This window comes from Tyto alba, unplaced genomic scaffold (genome assembly GCF_018691265.1).
Source record: "Tyto alba isolate M040663 unplaced genomic scaffold, T.alba_DEE_v4.0 Super-Scaffold_11, whole genome shotgun sequence".
Lineage (NCBI taxonomy): Eukaryota > Metazoa > Chordata > Aves > Strigiformes > Tytonidae > Tyto > Tyto alba.
In genome coordinates this window covers 6698879-6716983 of record NW_024881273.1, presented here as the reverse complement: position 1 = coordinate 6716983, position 18105 = coordinate 6698879, and the positions used below count along the sequence as shown (strand labels likewise).

At 46.3% G+C, this 18105-nt stretch overlaps 1 protein-coding gene across 2 annotated transcripts; it reads right to left on the bottom strand.

Moving 5' to 3' along the window:
* Nucleotides 1-783: 783 nt before the first annotated feature.
* On the bottom strand, nt 784-17967 carry CRAT (carnitine O-acetyltransferase). Of its 2 annotated transcripts, XM_042786552.1 has the most exons (15): nt 17858-17922; nt 15750-15852; nt 14108-14371; nt 13514-13632; nt 11264-11317; nt 10085-10250; nt 9353-9527; nt 8680-8858; nt 7538-7638; nt 6955-7074; nt 6324-6446; nt 5839-5974; nt 5295-5357; nt 4639-4776; nt 784-4068 (listed from the first exon to the last, which is right to left on the bottom strand). In XM_042786552.1, the coding sequence occupies exons 2-15, from the start codon at nt 15777-15779 to the stop codon at nt 3853-3855; spliced, it is 1884 nt and encodes a 627-aa protein (XP_042642486.1). In that variant the 5' UTR covers nt 15780-15852; nt 17858-17922; the 3' UTR covers nt 784-3852. The 2 variants fall into 2 exon arrangements, with proteins under 2 accessions (XP_042642486.1, XP_042642487.1); XM_042786553.1 differs by lacking the exon at nt 15750-15852 and having other exon boundaries at nt 17858-17967.
* Nucleotides 17968-18105: the final 138 nt, after the last annotated feature.

Genomic DNA, 18105 nt, shown 5'->3' with positions numbered 1-18105 from the left:
GGTGGTACCATATGTTTTACTTTGAAAGCTGGCACTAATCACTTATGTCTTGCAAAACCATGTATTTTCTCTTGTAAGTTAACTTACAAAGCCAGAAGGGAAATCACAAGGACAAGGCCGAGAGAGTGGATTGTTTCAAGAGTGGCTAGCAGTTCCCTAGCCTCTCAAGCTGTTGTGACAGACTGCTGGAAAAATGGTATGTGGAAGCACCTACTGAGAACTAGAGCATAGGGAAGAGGTTTCATCTCCTATTGGAGAGCAGTGTAGTGTAAAAAGCTGTTCCACTTCACGTTGCCTTCAAACCCAAGCTTCCTACGGTAATTCTTAGGAGTAAGGGAGAGGAAGAAGAGCTCTTGTAAGACAGTTTAATAAACTATCCTCTGCTCTTGGAGTTGTTTGTAACCTGCATCTTCTGCCTACTTTTGCTGTACCTTTCCAGAAATCTTTGCACTACTTGATACAGTAGAAATTCCTTAGTGATCCCATGGATTTTCTTAACTAAATGGTGCTGTGCAGGAAAAAGATTTGAGCTCTGCCTTATCCTACACTTGTATGAAGTCTCCTGCCACTAGTTTTCTGAAATGGAGTATTTTCTCTGGGGTATGTGGCTTTGCAAGCAGATGCTTACTATTCCTCCCCTGTACTCAAGGGGGCTGGATGGAGGTACTAAAACAATAAAAGGAAGGTGACAGAATGCTGTGGTTCACTGTTCTTGCTGTCCCCACACAAACATCCTCCCCTAAGGGTAGTTATGTAACTTCTGCAGTGTCTGAGATTTAAGCCTTTTTTGTAGCACTTATCTGTTTATTGTGTTTCAGTTTATTCAAAGAACATTTCAAAACTTTGCATGACATGGATTACACTACTGAAACAGTATTTAACAAAGCTAACCAGCAAAGCATGCAACACTACAAGGCTGTGTCATAAATTGCACTCATACCCCAAGAGTTAACTGAGTATTTTCAGTCTATGCATTCCTTAAATTATTTGTTCCAAATTGGTAGATTTTCTGGAACTTAAGTTTCTTGTACTTAATGTGCCTTTAAGACAATGGACATCTCTTGATAAAACAATCAGAAACAGGGAGAACAGCATTCAGTAAGTCAACACCAGGAAAATCAACAAGGTACGAATCAGAAGGACATCACATTTTTGAAACTGTACAATAAGAAAAGACTTTTTAAAGGAAAAACCTTGTAATAATTTTAAAGTCCTTTCAAGCGCTTCAAAAATCAGCTTCATTCATCTGAATTTCAGCTGCGTTTATCATTAAGGATGCATTAAGTGGTTTATGAATCTTGTATCTTTCAGTGTGATAGTCTGCTTCTCGCAGCTGTACTCTGCTGAAGCTAGTGGGATATCCAGATTTAGAGCCAGAACAGATCGAGCCCATCTTCTGAGATACAGTCACAGCAGTGTGTACTTCTGCTTAATCTTTAATAGGCACTTTCCTTTGAGAGCCTTCCCCTTTGAGACAGAAGTAGAAGAGGGCCAGTCTCAAATACTTAAGTGGCAATACTGTAGCATCAGTGGTTGAAGGCATTGCAGACAGAGGAAAATAACTCATCCCCTAGCAACAGAGGTTGATTCAGTACGGGGGGAGGATTACTTTGGCAAAAGGGAGTATTTTTTCAAAGTAAAAGGCTCCATAAACCCAGATGTTATTCCAGCAAGGTTTTGTCTTTTCTGTAGTATTTACACAATGACTTGCACTTCGATAATACTGAGTATCCTCTTGCAGTTTTCAGTCTAATTCTTAGAGGAGTTAACAGAGCAAGGATGTGTGCTTGCTGGTTTGCAGTGCTCCTGTTGGGTTTTTTTAGACTATCTCGCTCTATTCAGGATTCTTCTAAAAGATCAACTAATTCCATGTAGATGATGTGAAAGTGGCAGTTCATACAATCACTGGCTGTGCAGGTGAGTTTCAGTTAAATTTTAATTTTCAAGGTTTATTTAGGTATAAGATAGAAGCTTTGAAATAACATCCTTTTAGGAAAAAATGCAATACTGTTGACTTGTGTCTTTCAAGAAGCAAATTAGAATTTTTTTTTTTCTTTAAACAGATTTAGTGCAAATTTCTTCATGTATTTTCACAAAGGCACTTTGATCATGTCCCTTGTTCTATGATCAGAAAAGTAGCAATTATGACCAAATATTTCCCTGTTAACAAAACAGGCCATCAGCCTCCTAATGCTTCTTGTTTATGGTGATGTCCCAGCAGCCACATCTTGAAGGATGTGCAATTTTAAAATACTAAATTCCTGTTGCAGAAATACCACTAGAATTCTGCATTACCGTATGGTTTTATTAAATAAAAATAGAGCCAGGAGTTTGGATTCTGGCAGATTCATTGGAAGTAGTGCTTACAAAAACTCCTATGCTACAATTGTATGTTAATGTTTATATATAATCTTTTACTGTCTCAAGTTTGTCAGCTGAAGACGAACAGACTATTATGAGATCATTCTCTCACAGAATAGAGCTGGCACAAATCTGAGTAACATTGCAGTAAGAAAAAACTCCCAAGAGTGGTAGAAAAGGTTCTGTACTATTACTGCAGGAACAATGGCTGCCACAGTGCACAAATGTCTACAGTGCCCATGTGTTCTCAGCTTTCTTCCTGCTTTTCAAGATTTTCTGCCTTGTTAAAGCAGTGATGTGAAAGAAGGGCAGATTCTGCAGCTGTTTTCTCTTTGGCTCTAGCAGATTTGAACTCTGTGGGCCAGAAATGAAGTATGTTCTGGAGTTCCTGATCAGAAACATTCTTATTTGTCCACAACTCAGGCATAATACATTATGCACAACTATGCTGTTTCTGAAAGAAAGGTATAAAAATGCATTGGGTTAACGTGTACCCTGAAGGAGACTAGGCATGTGGCCTTCTGGCTAACAAACAGGTCAGCAACTTTTTCTTTTCCTTAATCCAAAGAAGGGTACAATGAAGCAATTGTCCTGCTGAATGCATAGGCAATCCCTTCTCATCTCTGCAAATGTTAAGGTACATAAAGCCAAAGCTAGGAAGACCTGTATGAGAGAGTTTTGTAGAAGCTTTGTGGGGAACAAGCTTTACGCTGAGCCCGAAGATCAGTGGCTCTGACCACAAAAGCAAGTTTAACAAAAAGTCCAGAACAACAACAACAAAAAACCCACCTTATTTTGTAGCAAGTTATATTCTGTTGTTGATAGGGTCAGTGCAACAGAAAGGACATCCCAGCATCCTAAAATAAGGGGAAGGGAACATTCCCAGGTCTGTGAAGCATGTAATGGTTGGAGTGCCTGGGACAAGTGGTGCAGTGCACTCTAACAAGATTCAATCTGCTCTGACTTAAGAACTTGTTTCTCCCCTTGCCAAAGTTCAATGGTAAAGTTTTGCTGGAGCAGCAGAAAAATCTTCAGTCAAGTTTGAAAAGTGCTGCGCTCTTCAGAAGACTAAACCAGCAAAAAGACTTGGTCTGACAGTAGTTCCATTAGATAATAAACATTCCCTGCTTTTCCTCGAGAAGAACTGCTTTCCTCACCACGTGGATTTAGATACTGGTAAGGACTGTGCTTTCTGTATTCCTTTACAGTAAGTTCCATAAAAATAATATTTCAGTCCTCTTTGAGGACAGGAAGGTGCACTTTGCATTGATGGGAGAGGACCAGTCAGTTCTACTTAAGATAGTTTCCTCTCACCACAGTCAAATGTCTGCAGATGACTATTGTGTAACTTATTCCTGAAAACAAATGGTAGATGCCCTCCTAGATTCCAGGCAGGGGAAGCTGTCCCCGCAATCATTTTCTGAGGAACTGGGAACTTCAGCGCCTGAGGGATAGCCCCTTTAGTTGGGGGTTTTGCATCATGTTTGCCTCTTACAGTTTGGATTTGGGAGTGGACTGGAGCAAGATCCTCATGTCTAGCAGTGCTTTCTCGAGATAATGTGCCATGCGGGCTGCGTTTGTGTCAGCACAGCTGTTGAATGCTGAAATTGCAAAGTTGATATGTTCATCCATAGGGTTGTAACAGATTCCATAGCCATCTGGAACCACGGGACCAAAACACATCACACAGTCTGTCTTTGCTGGGACCTGTGGAGACAATGTGATTAAAAACTTGTAAGCAGTCAGAGAGAAATGTAGCCATCAAATGCTAACAGCTCTGTCAACAGTAGAAGAAACTGCCATCTCGTTAAAATGCTCTAGAAAAGGGCTTTTTTTGGTCAGACCCACCTACCACCACACGCATGATGCATTCTACCATTTAGTAGCAATGTGTTTTCCTATGCATTTGCAAAAGAGCACTTCTCCCTAAAATGAGGTTGTAATAAGTCACAAGCAGAACTGTATCAGTAAGAATCACAGCACAGCAGCTGAACATAAAGCTATTCTGACAGCTAACTTCAATTGATCTTACTTGCATTTAGACACCAAACACTTCTGGTGATCTTGGCTTTGATTATGATAGCTTTTTACAGGGTTGAGAGGGACTGGCAGCTGTAAGATCAGATCTGCAGCTTTTTGGGGTTGGTATCAGGCTTAAAAATTTTTGTCCCCAAATGAAGATCAGCTTCTAACAGAAGGGAATGAAGGAGAAATGAGAAGAACAGCCATGAAAAGAAACAGAGCATGCACGTCTGTCTTTGCCCAGGTGGGTCCTACCTGGCTGGTCGAGAGATTGAAGTGTGTTGCAACAGCATAGGCCGTGTCCATGAACAGCTCAGGCATGCTCACTAGGTCCTCGATAGCTTGAAGCTTCAAGCCTAAGAGGTGACGGTCTATTGCATTGCCCCTTATTGCCTGTAAGGAAGGAAAACTAGATGAAAGCCTGTCTAGCAGGAAAGCAAGCAAAATGATCAATTTCTTTGGGTTAAAGAAAAGAACACTTCTCAAAATCTCTAAATGTTTAAAGGTAGAAGGAAACTAGATCTTCCCTTTAGGACCAATAGTCTTGTCTGTAAGGACTTTGAAATTAAATGTACCAGTGGAACCAACCTTGCAGTTCCTGTTTATGGGCTCCCTCTGGTTTAAGGGGTCCTTACGCAACTTTGGCATTTGTCAACAACAATGACAGAACCAAAGCTATTTTCATACTTGATCCTCTCCTTTAGGTCAGTCACAAGGAACACTTAAACCACCAGCTACAGAGAAAGGATTCAGTCTGTGGCCTAGAGTACTGTAAGATCAGAGTTAGACCTATGCAACAGCACTAACACCCACACCACTGTGTCAGCAGAGAAAGCTCTTAAGGTCTTGTCTTTCACCAGAACCCTCTTGCTAGGTAAAACCCTAAGTCTGGCTGCATAGAGGACACTCACCATATCAGTGTATTCCCTGTGGGCCTGGGTAGCTCTCCTCAGCAAGTCTGCTTTCTCCTGGTCCTAAGAACACATAATCTGTGTAAGTTTTTCTGCAGAATGGAAAATGTCATTTTGACTGTTCCTCTAGGATTGAGGTCATTTCTGCCTTGTGTGTGTATACTAGACTGATTTTTAGATTTACTAGGTTTATTTTTAAAATCATTTTGTTTGGCTGTGTTACTTCATTCTGAATGGAGTTCTCCATCCATCAGTAGCAGAACTTAATTTGAGTAGCTAAACATACTTTTAGAAGGGATACACTTCTTTTTGGTGGGATTAGAAATGTCCACAGGTTATTTCTCAGGCTTTCAGTACCTGTGAAAGGAAAGCCAAATGAAACTCAAGGTGTGTAACCACATACTCCAAGCTGTGTTTTAACTCAGCGTCCTATCAGGTTCAATTCTCCTTATCTGAAACCAGCAGCTGCAGGGTTAGCCAAATGAGCAGCTTTCCTCTTTTTCTGGAGTGGAGTCCTCTTACTCCGCTTCTTTGAGATCCTCACCGATTTGTCAGGGCTGTCCATTGACTGCACAAACTTGAGAGAGTCTACAGAAGTGGAGCGGATAGTGTCTGTGCGGCCCAGGCGGAACATCCTTAGCGATGCACTCTCATAGGTGGCACAGGCGTGGCCGTACATCCTGGAAGATGAAGAGAGTCACAGAAGTGAGTTTGCCCTGGGAGAAATGGCCTCTTGTGAGGCGGCAGAACTGGGAGGAAGGGGAAGACCTTATGTGAGTGAGTCCCACTGACAGCTGACCTCTGATGCTTCCTTACTGGGACTGTACACGCAGAGGGGTAAGTCTCACCTGTTGCTTGGCAGCTGCTGCAAGTGAGATCTGCTGTTCAGTCCCAGTGCATGGGGAAAACGTGGGACTTAAAAAGCAGGCCTAGCAGACTGTGAGAGACTTGTCTGTGCCACCTTTATCAAGCTTACGTATTTGAGTCTGATGGTGAGGAGGCTGAAAAGCTACGTATTGGTGGTCTTACCTGTAATATGCCAGCTGCAGGGCCAGCTGGATGAAAGCATCGGGACTTATCTTCTCTGACTTAGGGAAGGTTTTCCCAAATTGATGAAAGACCATGACTTTGACATCTAGATCTTCAACCATTCTGCAAGGAAAGAAAGAAGAAGTGTTCCTTTGCCTGTTGCTTGTTATTGTTACAGAAAAGGTATGGATTTGCTTTCACAAGGCTCAGAGAGAACAGGCTATCTGGATCTGACTTACATAGGGACAGAGAGCTCCATCACACACAGATTTGTTTGGGTGGCACCACAGAGATGAACTTTTTTTTTGGCCACTGCTGAAAATCTTCACCAGGTTAGATGGGTTTGTGTGTGTGCGTTTATGCTACAGTATCCCTAGTTAGATCCAGTAAAGCCCTGTTCTTTCTCAGTAAATGGGATGGATCAGTAATTACCCCTCTCCAGCACCTCTGACTTTATTCCTGGCAGGTGGCTTTAGCATGCTCTTCAGCTATGTTCAATGCTGGTGACCCAAGAAGTCACTGGGAAAGCTCCCTGGCTGCAGTGGGGGAAGCCTCATTTAAACCACTGACACGTTCCAGAGGGGGACATGAATTACTTACTCACCAGACCTCTTCACTGCTTCATACTTACATGTTGAGGTTCTGCTTTGCCTTCTCTATGTCGTTCTTGATTTCGGGGGTTATGTTAAACCGCAGCTTTTTGGGCATTGGCAGAGGAATCATGGGCGATCTTACCAGCTCAGGTTTCTTCCTGCACAGAGAAATTATGTTTAACCAGGCCTTTAGTGTGAGGCTCAGCAAAGCACACCAGAACCTTGGCAGAAATGCACAGGGCATCTTGCCTAACACCTTGTGACAGTAGTCGCAAGCTGAAAAATTATTCACAGTGCCATTACAGTGTTTTATGAAGAGTATGAATGAAATGTCTTCTGTGCCTTCTGCCCAAAAGAAACACCTCTCACAGGCAAAAGTCCTGTTAACTGTGAACAGGGCAATTCCCTGAGAATAGAAGCAGTAGCAAAACTTATCAGAGTAGCTTGACCACTCAATTCTCGTCACGAATACAAGTATTGCAATACCTAATTAGCACACCACTACCCTTCCTCCACAAAAAATTCCTAGGGGGTTGAGCTGGGAAGAGGTGTGTTCTTGAGGAGCAAGTGAGTTAAAATCTATCTCCAATGCTGAAGAAAAGTAGAGGAGGCAGGACTCACGTGTATTCCACGATGTGATCCAGAAGAGCAACAATGGGTGGGCCTTCAGAGGGAGCATGCTCATATACAAGACCACAGGAGCCATCTTCAGCAATGATGAACTATGAGAGAAGCATGGGAGGACAGCGTTGAAGACAGACATCCAATGTGTGAAGCAGGAGCTACCCAGAGAGATCTCAGTATCTCACTGCTCTCTATCAGAATGGACAGTGGTCCTGCCCTGGCACACTGGAAAGGTAACACGAAGGTCTGGTTTAGCAGAACAGCCACGGAAGACTTTCAGCAGGCCTAGAAGAGCTGATAGCACTGTTAGTTTTGTAAAATCAGCTGGGTAAGAGTGTGCCTGATACACTGGTGTGCTCAGTGTCCTGGCAATACAGAGTGGTTCAATGGTTTTGATTTGCTTAGATGTACACATAATACAGGAATAATATCACCTTGTGCTGGCTTACCCTTACTTCTCAATTAGCTGGAACATCTAAGCTTTATCCCATCAATGAAGAGTTCCAAACGGGAATAAAATAGCTGAAAACATTAGGAAGAGTTCAGCAGATATGAGAAGAAGCTTCTAAAGCACCATTGCTACTATCCACAAGCCAGGACATACCAACTAATGAAAGAGAAGCTTGAATAGCAGCTGCTATTGAAGGCTCCTGACAAGACTGAATGGAGAAGAGATCAGAAGGATGCCATGGGATGGCAGCTTATGTTTGAAAAAAACAAAATGCCATTGGGCAGCTTCTGGCAGAAACAGGAAAAGTGACAAGCCTAGAGGATATACAAGGAACAGATCTTCCTGTGTTTGGGCTGCCTCCAAGCAGACGAGGCATTGTTTGCTGCGGGCAGAAAATTGATTTACAGTGAACACAAATAACTGCTACACTGAATAAGCACGGGCAGAGACAGTAAAAGAAACAAGAATTCCTAATGCAGGAATGAGTGCTTGTGGTGGCTGCAAGGGAAACCATGGGATCTCATACTGTCAGGCACCACACCTTGCCTCCTCTATTTTTCCACTCTCTTGATATGAGGAAAGCTCTTTCTGCAAAAGGTTTCTGGGATTTCTTGAACCTTTGTAGTCTCAGGAAAAAGCATTTCCTCCTGACCCATGTCTTCAGGATCTTTAGAGCATCAGCACTTACTTGGAGGGTTTTGTCGAACCACCGGTTCCCACTGTTCCAGCGACTGCCTCCGCCGTGCAGCATCTGAGCGGCCACACGGCTCTTGTAGATGTCCTCGGACACCCGTGGCATAGGTGCATCAAGGCAGACAGTGCAAATGCTCTTTTCAATCGTACGCACAGATTCCTTGTTGGTCTTATCTGGGAGAGAAACGAACAGCAAATAAGGAAGGGGAGTTGAAAATCTGGCATTTTATTTGGAGGGAGATTGAAATCTGAAAGAGCAGGTTTGAAGGACCTGGTGTTGGATTTCCATTGTATCTCAATGCAATACTGGTCATTTAGGGGTGTATAGAGTTATTAAAACTGTAGCCAGCTGGGATGTTACAGATGTGAGCATGCTGCATTCACCTTCCTTTCTTCATGTTTCTTGTATCTCACCCGTTTGCAAGGCAACAAACTAGGATTTCAGAATTTCTATCAAACTAAGCTTCAGACTTCACCCATGTACTTTCCAATACAAAAATAACAATACTTTGGAATGAAATTAAGCTGCTTCTTTGAGGTGGAAAGCTCATGTTATCTGTCCAGAACAAGCTTCCAAAGGAAAGCACTGAGCAGAGCACAGTGGTGAGGTTGGTAGTTCAATCATTTGTGGTGTTCGTTAGCACTTGCATGTTAGGGGCTCTACAGACCTTTCAGAAGGTTGTTGTATGCTTTTGCCCAGCTGTTTCGGTGGTTGGTGGTGAGGATCCCGATAGGCTCTTTGTTTGTTTGGAGGGAGGTGTTCCAGATCTTCTCCAGCTGAGTGAAGAGCTGGTCAGTGGTAAGGGGACTTCCATCACTGTTGTAAACATCCAGCTCAAAGAACTGAAGAACAGACAAGGACAGAGACAGAATATGAGAGATCTTTATTGTCCAGCCCCAGAAACAGGGTAAGGTAGAGAAGGTAAGACCTGACCTAAGAACTCAGCTTGTAAAGAGACCTTTGAAAGATGTACAGAATTGAAAGACCAAAGTCCAACTTCCCTTGCAGGGCATAAATACAGTCTAGGTTTTAAGAAGCTCAGAAACCACAGTAATGATGGCCAAAACACATGAGAAATTACTATTTCTGTGACTCAGCTGTGGTGGTAGGGTTTGCAATCTAATTTCCAATTGCAGTTTCCAATTCCAGATGTGATCTCTGGGCTCTGAGAGACAGGAATTTCAGGGTCAAGAAAGAGAGGAAGAGAGCGTTTTTCAGCCTTGTACCTGTTGCTCACACACGGCTAAGGCCAAAGGGGACAAAGGGAGCAGGAACGAGTCCCTGGTGAGGCAAGCCTTGTAGGCAGAGACTTGCTGTTGTTCCCTTTCCTCTGGACCACAGCTAGCTGAAAGGGTCACCTGCATCTAAACAAACCTCGAAAGCTCAGCAGCTGCCATACCTGGAAGTTGTGAACCACCGTGATGTGTCTGGACTGCTTTTTGCCTTTGGCATAGTTGACGATGGAGTCCCGCTTGGGCCCGGGAATGCGGCAGGATGAGAGGATCTGGTAGTACTGGTTCATGCAGAGGGGCTTCCCACCCATGTACTCCACTGGAAGGGTCTCACTGGAGACACAGCAAGGTAAGGAGGAAGGGGGAGAGAAAATGGATCAGTGCGAAGGCCTGCACAGCTCACACAAGACAGGCTCAGCCATGCAGCTGCTGTCGCTCACTCCAGCAAGACCTAAATGTGTTGGTGCTGGTGGTATAAAAAGGAGCTGTCCTTCCCCATTCCTACCAGCTTTCTTAGTAGGGGCTACAAAAAGTTTTTGTTTGCTGGCCTTTTATTTGAGAAGGGGAAAACCACTGTCCTCTCTGTAGCACCAAAAAAACAGATCTCTGGACCTACTACATAGCTTAGCACACACCATGCTGTCTGCAGAGAAGGATCCAGGGCACAGTATACTGGCAGATGCATTGTTTCCTGTGGAATGGCAGATAGAGGTTTTTGTCTATAATTCTGAGTGGTATCGCATGTGCTGTCTGTGACTCATGAACTAGACTGGGACTCAATCACTTGAGCAATCATATTCCAACTACCCTTCTCACAGCTGGCCCTGAGTCTGAATTTGGATGTAAAGGTGTGATGTCAGTAATGTGTTGGTAAACGTATTTTTGGAACATAAATAAGGCAAGTTCAGCAGAGGTTTGCTGGTGATCAGAAGAAAAAGGGTAGGGAGAAACAAGTTTCTTGAGAGCTCATCCTGTCTAGCTAGGAGATGAGAAACACCAGAAACCCAAAAACGAGAGAAACAAATTCCTGCTGCCTGAGCTGTAACTTGTCCTGTGGGCAAACAAAAGTACGTAGCTCCACAGGCGTGTCAGTCAGTCTCACTCGCTCTAAGCATGTATGTGTGCCAATTAAAGTATTAAGGTAAACAAAGAACATGAAGAAAGTAAATTTGTTTTTCTAGTAGTGGTGACCCTGGCAGTGAGCAGTGATGTTGATTACAATATCTCTTTTCAAATATGTGCTGTCTTCTATTGCCTTTTTATTTGGAAGGGAGATTTATTGACTAGGCTCAGCCTCTCTGTAACAGTAAGGAACATGTGAAAAGTCAGGAGGGTCACTAACTCACTTGTCAATCATGGTCTTGAAATCCAGGATGCCCTCAATCAGCTTGGCAGCAAATCTGGAAAAATATCAAATGTAACAAGTTGAGATTCAAACACAGAACACCTGGGGCTGAGGAACGAGCTGAGGAGGGCTAGCAGAGCTTCTCGCTGCTCCTTAGAAAGTTCAGCCTTTCTGCCAAGCCCCTATTGTGTCCATCTCTGGTTAGTTGATAATGCCCCTCTGGGGTTGTGATTTGAGATTGCTGGATAGTCCTCCCATGTAGCACTTTCTTTTTTTATGTATCTTACTGTATTTATGTATCTTACTGTATAACCAAGGAACTCTGGACAACTTTCAAGAAAGCAGGGTTCAGTCCACATGCATAAATGACCCTCTAACAGCAGCAATTTTTTTACTGATGTGTTGTGATTTTTATCACATCCTAGTTCTGAGTTTTAGCTTTAAAACAGCACCAAGGAAGGGGGATTTCTGCCCATCCCTGGCCAGGGGCCACCTCTGAGTTTCAAGCCAGACACAGCTGTATCTCCCTGCATCCAAGACTCGCCACTGCTGACTCAGTTCTTACCTGATGCATGTTCTGCTGCTAATGCAACTCTTAAGAGCATGCCTCTGGCACTGTGGGACCTGGAACAAATGCAGACATGCTGCATGCTTACACTGAGGTGCTTACCAGGATCAATATAAACACTGCCAGTGCCAACTCCCAGTAGAGAGTGAGGCTGTGACAAATCACATCAAACTGCTTAGCTGGGAGTGACAGGTTGCCCTGCTCTGACCTGGGAGCTCCCACCCACGCATGGGAGGAAAGAGGCAGGAGGTCACTGTGACAAGAGGTTGCAGTCAGCTCAGCTTCAAAGGCTTTAAAGTAGTGCGAGCATTTGGCCTTTGCACAGTGTCATCTAGATTTGCTCAGCATACCCATCCCTGTTAAAGATCAAAGGACATAACTCCCAGAACCTAAGGGCTGTCAAACAAATAAGCCATCCTACAAATTTTTTCAATGAAAATTTCCCAGCCTTATTGTAAAACCTGAGGAAGTAAAACAGGTGGGGAACAACAGTGAGAGAGCCCGTGTTCCTTTCCAGAGAGCAAACAGCTGGGGAGCAGAGTTAGGGCAGATGAGGGAGAGGTTAGTTGACTTGTTTTCAGCCAGCTGTGTTGCTAGATTAAGGAATGGAAAACTCCACTTTCTAAACTTGCCTTCCAGTTTCTGAAGCTTTAGTCTCAAGCCACGCTAGCAGACTTTTTCCTGCAGCCACAAACTAGACAAACATACATTTAGATTGTATTTCATATAGGAGCCCAGATTCTTAGGCAGCTGCTCAATTCCACTGGTTGGGGCACTAGTAGTGCTCCAGATCTTAATTTCTATTTGGGTAACTTAAGAGTGAATAGTACGAGAGAGAGGAGATTTCAAAGACGTTTGTCTAGTCTTGCGCTGTCCCTGTAAGGCTCACCCTCTGTTCAGGCTTATCCGAGGGAGTGGGAGGGAGGATTTGTTTTCAGTCTCACTGCCCCCCTGGCTGGTACTTTTGATTTGCCAGAGCAGTGATGACTGGTAACTATGACAAAGGTAACTGTATAAAGGTTAATGCTGAAGTTCTGCAGGTAGATTTAACACACTCGTAGCAGTGGTTAAAAATTAAAGGGAGACCACAAGGAAGAGAGGACATGGCAGCGTATGATTGCAAGGAGAAGCTCAGAGTGGAGAGGCTGGTCACTGTTAAGTTTTCCAAACCATAAATCACAAGTGAAACTACAAACCAGGGGACAGTCCCTGCAACAGGCTTCTCCATTCCTATAAACCAGCAAACTCCAGAGACATTTCTGGTTGGTCTCCCTTACATGCCTGGACTACTCTTTATGCCCCCTTTAACTGCACACACAGCCTTTAGTGTGTGAGATATATCCTCACAATGCCTCCAGCCAGTGATTTGGCCATCTTGCAGTGAAGATCTGTGCTAGAGCAAAGTCTGAAATGTAGGCTTTATTCCCTGTTTAGTACCTGAGCCACTGGACTCTTTGGTTTTCTCCCCTGATTAAATATTTAGTCTGGTGCAACCAGGAGTTTCCTTACAGCCTGGCAGCCTTTCCTTATCTGAACAGCCTTCTTGTACAGCACAGACAGCTATCAAATTTGGGGACCACAGGATAATTACTCTCTTTCCCAATCAGCTTAAACACCCTCCTCCCTGTCCAGCAGATAGCTCATCCCATCTGAAACCTAGGGGGAGGGAGAAGAGGACTTTACCTGAGCTGACCTTGTCGATCCAGAAAATCCTGTTTAGGTAAAACCACACCTGGGCTGGAGTGCACCACAACTGGCAGGCGATATTCCAGGTAAGCTGTCTTCAGCCACCAGTCTGAGAGCTGGGACGGAGAAAGGCAACATGCAGGCATGGCATCTGCTGCTCTTTGACCCAAGCCCAGCTGAATGGTCTTAGCATCCTTCCCCCAGTTCTGTCCCACACTTTGCAAACAAACTGTTTGGGTTTTATGTTTTACATGTGGAAGGGCAGAGAGGGATTTGGGCAAGGCAGTGGGGGCTCTTGGTGCAGGGCTCGAGCAGAGCGTTTCCTTCTTGTGGCAGCTGTGTGATGCTAACAGGTTAAAGGCTTCAGCAGCCACAGACAGGGTCAGTGACTCCCTGTTCTGCCATAAATCTTTCTGCTCACCCAAGACATCGTGAGGAGCTTGCACAGCTCATGGAGCTCAACAGCAGACTGGTCACAAAGGTGATGCCGCAAAAACACAGGTGCCAGTGGATGCAGCCAGGACATTGGAGAACTGTGCATCAGACCTCCACCCTCCCTAACCAGAGCCTGGGGCCAGAGTCATGACCTACCCAGTTCTCTGTTTTCTTGGCTCTTCTCTCCAGGCCTTTTTGCAGCCTCTCTCCAACGCCTCCCGGTTTGCGGAACTCGGCCACCAGCTCCTGCGTGTGGTTCAGCTCCTCCTCGCTGATAATGGGCTGCAGAGCCAGCAGGTAGCGGTCCAGAGTTTGCTGGAGCGGTGGCACGGGGAGATGGGGCAACGCTTCCTGATGTAGTTGGAATCTACCTGGGATCTTTCCTAAAGCTGTCGGCTTCAGCAGGCCGTAAGGCCTGGCCTGCAAAGCACAGAGCAAATGTCGAGACAAAACATCCCCCGAAGCGCACAAGGTAGCAAATAACCTGGGTCTGGGAGTCTCCACCGCAACCCCTCTGAGGGCACACATGTCTCAGCATGGGAGCAGAGCTCACAAAGCGCAAATGCAAGGTGCAGGTCTACTGACTGCATGCTAGAGATGTTGCAGGACATCCAGAAAAGCTGCAGAAGAGAAACTTGACCTCCCAAGACACTGATTCTCAGCTTATCAGAGGAAATGCTGCCAGGATAATGATACATCTTTCACTCTCAGGGCACCTTCCAGCTGAGAGTCTCCGTGCATTCAACAAAGTCAAACTCCTCCATCCCATGGTAAGTGGGAAGAAAGTAAGTAATGAAAGAAATATTCATCTTACATACTGTCAGAAGCTGTTTCATTACTTCTTACAATAGCATACAGCTAGAAAGTTAAGCATAACCCTTGTGCCAAATCAAGCTACCCTTTGGGCTTTGAGAAGGCAGAATTTAGGTAAGTTTGGGGTAGTATTAAAATGCCTCTTCTCTAACTGGCCAGGGATCATACCTCACCAGCAGTGATCAGGGAAGGACTGGCTGTGATGTGTAGGCCTTGGGAAAATGCCCCTTTATGCTGGTGAGCCTCCCAGCTATATTAAGAGAACCTTTATCCATTTGTACCAGTATAGGACTGGCCAAATTACAGGAGCTTTTGGAGAGGGGACAGGGAGAGCTCTTCAGGAAACTGGGTGATGCCAACAGGCTCCTGCGATCCAACGGGGCCATGTGAGAGTGAAAGCCTTAGAAAGCAGCGTACCATTTCCCTGGGCAGAGAAATGAAACAGAGCAAACCCAGTTGCTAACCAGGGAATGAACTTGCCAGTTTTCCCCCAAAAGAATAACAACATCTTCTTGGGTGAACAGGGCTGGACATCCTTCATCTTGAAGATGTTTAAATTGTGCTCTAAAGGTTTTCAGCTCCCTCTGCTGCTCCCCCTCCATCGGATCTACTGAATCAGACACTCTCCTGCAGGACTCCTGACTTTGCATCGTCAGTGTACTGAGGATGGAAAGCCACGGAGAATATTCCCTTTCATTTCCAAGGCAATGAGAAAAGAGCTGTCCCAAAACCTCCTCCCAGCAGTTAAGCACAGAGAAGAGGAAAGAAAGAGCTAAATCTGCAAGGTGACAAAGCCTCTGCATGGTGCTAAACCCCAGGAGAAAATGCCCTATGCTTTTTGTAGGACCTGGCAAGAACTATGAGATTGAGGTTTGGAGAAAGATTGTTAAAAACAAGAGAAGAAGGAATTACTGAAGCACGAAAGAAGAGTGGGGCTGGGAAGAAATTAAGGGTATTAAATCATGGCAGTTTGGGCATACTGTACCTTCTCTGCTTGCTTCTGCTTCCTATCCATGGCTGGTAGGACAGAAAAGATCGTAAACCTCTCCCTCGGCCTGTCTTGGTTTCCTCTTCCACCTGACAATGTGCTGCCCCCGTGCAGGGCGTCACCTCATTAGCAAACTGCCACATGATTGCTGTGATCAGAGGCCCCAAGGCCAGACACTGGCACGGGGGTAATCAGACCATGAGGTTCTGTCAACTGCCACGAAGGTGCCTTGCTGGGAAGCCCTCCCACAGCCCCTGACCCTCAGCCCTGCAGTGCCCAGTGGCTGCCTGCAGATCAATACTGTGTGGGCAGAGTCCCTCTCTGATCAATACCTCTGGGCCTCCAGCCATAGCAGAAGTGAAGGTGCTGGGAATGTCATTCCCTCAGCCTTTTTCTGGACTATGAAACTACAGCAGACAGTGTGAGAGAAGCCTGAACAGCAGGCACGAGAGACTCCAATTTATGTCCTGGAAGCAGGTAACACTGTGGGCTATCAGCAGATGCAACAAGCTGCAGGGAGGACTTAGGGAGGCGATGGGGAATTTAGTCCCTTTGCTCAGGCAAAGGTGGCCAGATGGTGTCAGATGAGGACAGTTCTCCAGCAAGGACTGGACAGTGACCCGGCATCACTGTAGGTGATGGCAGATACGTTGAAGATAGGAGCAAATTCAGTTTGGGACTAAACGCGGTATCTTAACTGCCCTCACACCCCATGCATGTGTGCTTGTTATTGCAAGCTTAGACTTTGGGGAGTTCTGGGTTGTCAACCCTTTAAAAAAAAAAAAAAATAGGTATCTCCAAAGCAGGGCAACAATACAGCTGTGCAGTCACAAGGGATATCAGCCCATCCTTCATGTCTGTCTAATCAAGGGGCAGACAAGCACACTCTTCTGTGTAGCTAAGATCAAGTATGATGATTCCAAACAGTTGCCAGTTTTCCCTGGGGTAACAGAGAAAATCCCAAACCAAATGAACTGAAAATACTGCACGGTAAAATGTGGTGTGGATTTGTGTCTTTCCTATGTCCTCTGCTTGTTTGGTTTGAGGTCAAACTCAACTGTAGGGCGGGAAGAGGAACAGCGATTGCAGCTGAACAGAGGAGGCAGCTGGCAGCAAATAAAGCAAACAGTCCACCTTTCCCCACAAGCAACAGGGAAAACGAACACCAGCAGAGAGCAGGGCATGCAGACATGGCCAGCTCGCAGGCTGGCATTGCTCCCAAGCCACGTTCCAACACAGCAGATGACCTTTTCCAGAGCCTGCAAAGCTGGTGGGAAATCCACCTGCAGCCTGGGGGGCAGAAGGAATTTCAGAGCAGTGTCTGATTCCCAGCATGGCCACGATATTCAGTGTCAGATGACAGAGGCTTGTCTTTCTCTTTTATTTTTAAATTTGAAGCTGGAGACCCCCTCAAAGCCCCAAGACGACCAGCCCTGCCTGGCCCCTCGGAAAGCGTCTCTGGGAGTGAATCCATCACGTAGCTGCTGTCATCCCGCTCCGCCGCCTCCTTCCCCGAATCCATCAGGGTTTGCAATAAACAGTTGCTAAGACCGGGCGCGGGGCTGACAGCTCTGCCGTGTGCGTAGCCTTCCCCTTGCTTGCAGGGAAGGGCATGTTTTAAAGGCGAAGCCTGCAGCCACAGATGGCTGCTGCTTGGGTTTCCCTTGCCCCTGACCAGCCGGCCCTGCTGTCGCCCAGCCCCAAGCCCTCGGTCCCTGACAGCCCTGACGAGCGCTCCGCCGCGCAGCCCTGCCTCAAGGCGTGTGGAGAAACCAAAATCGGCTTGGAGGATTAACTTCAGCACCGTCCCTCCCTGCCACCGGGGATCAGCAGCGCTCTCACGGTGGCCGAGCCCCTTCCCACTCACAGCCGGGATCCTCACCCCAGAGAAACGCCCGCCTGCAACGGGCCTTAATCACTGTCCTAACCGAGCGAGCCGTGTTTCTCCTCCAGGTTTAGGGCGCGGTACTAGACCCCCGACGGCACGGAGAAACCCCCGGGGCCACTCGGCCCGCCGTCGCCCCTCAGGCGGGTGGCGCGGCCCGGCCGCCATCTCACGCCCCCCCCGCCGGTGTCCCCGCTCTCGGAGCGCGCTTGGCACTTACCACAGCCCTCGCCACTAAGGCCAGCATGGCTCCGCGCCCGCCCGCGGCCCCGGCCGCCACCCGCCGCAAGGACACCGGCGACACCGGGCGCCGCCGCCCCGCCGCCGCGCTCGGCCGCCAAGAGGCGGGGCCACCCCGCCGCCATCTTAGAGCGGGGCGAAGCCCGCGCCGCCACCTTGGGGAAGGGCAGGGAGCCGCTGGGAGGGGGAGGGAGTGCCGCCACCGGTGTCAGAGCGGGGACGTGGCGC

Bases quoted from the DNA above. Each gene is read 5' to 3' on its own strand.
- CRAT (XM_042786552.1), bottom strand. From the start codon at position 15,779: ATGGATAGGAAGCAGAAGCAAGCAGAGAAG. The intron at 14,372-15,749 runs GTACAGTATGCC...TGTGCTTTGCAG, and splicing joins AGCAGAAGCAAGCAGAGAAG to GCCAGGCCTTACGGCCTGCT. The intron at 5,358-5,838 runs GTGAGGATCTCA...ATGTGTTCTTAG, and splicing joins TGGACAGCCCTGACAAATCG to GACCAGGAGAAAGCAGACTT.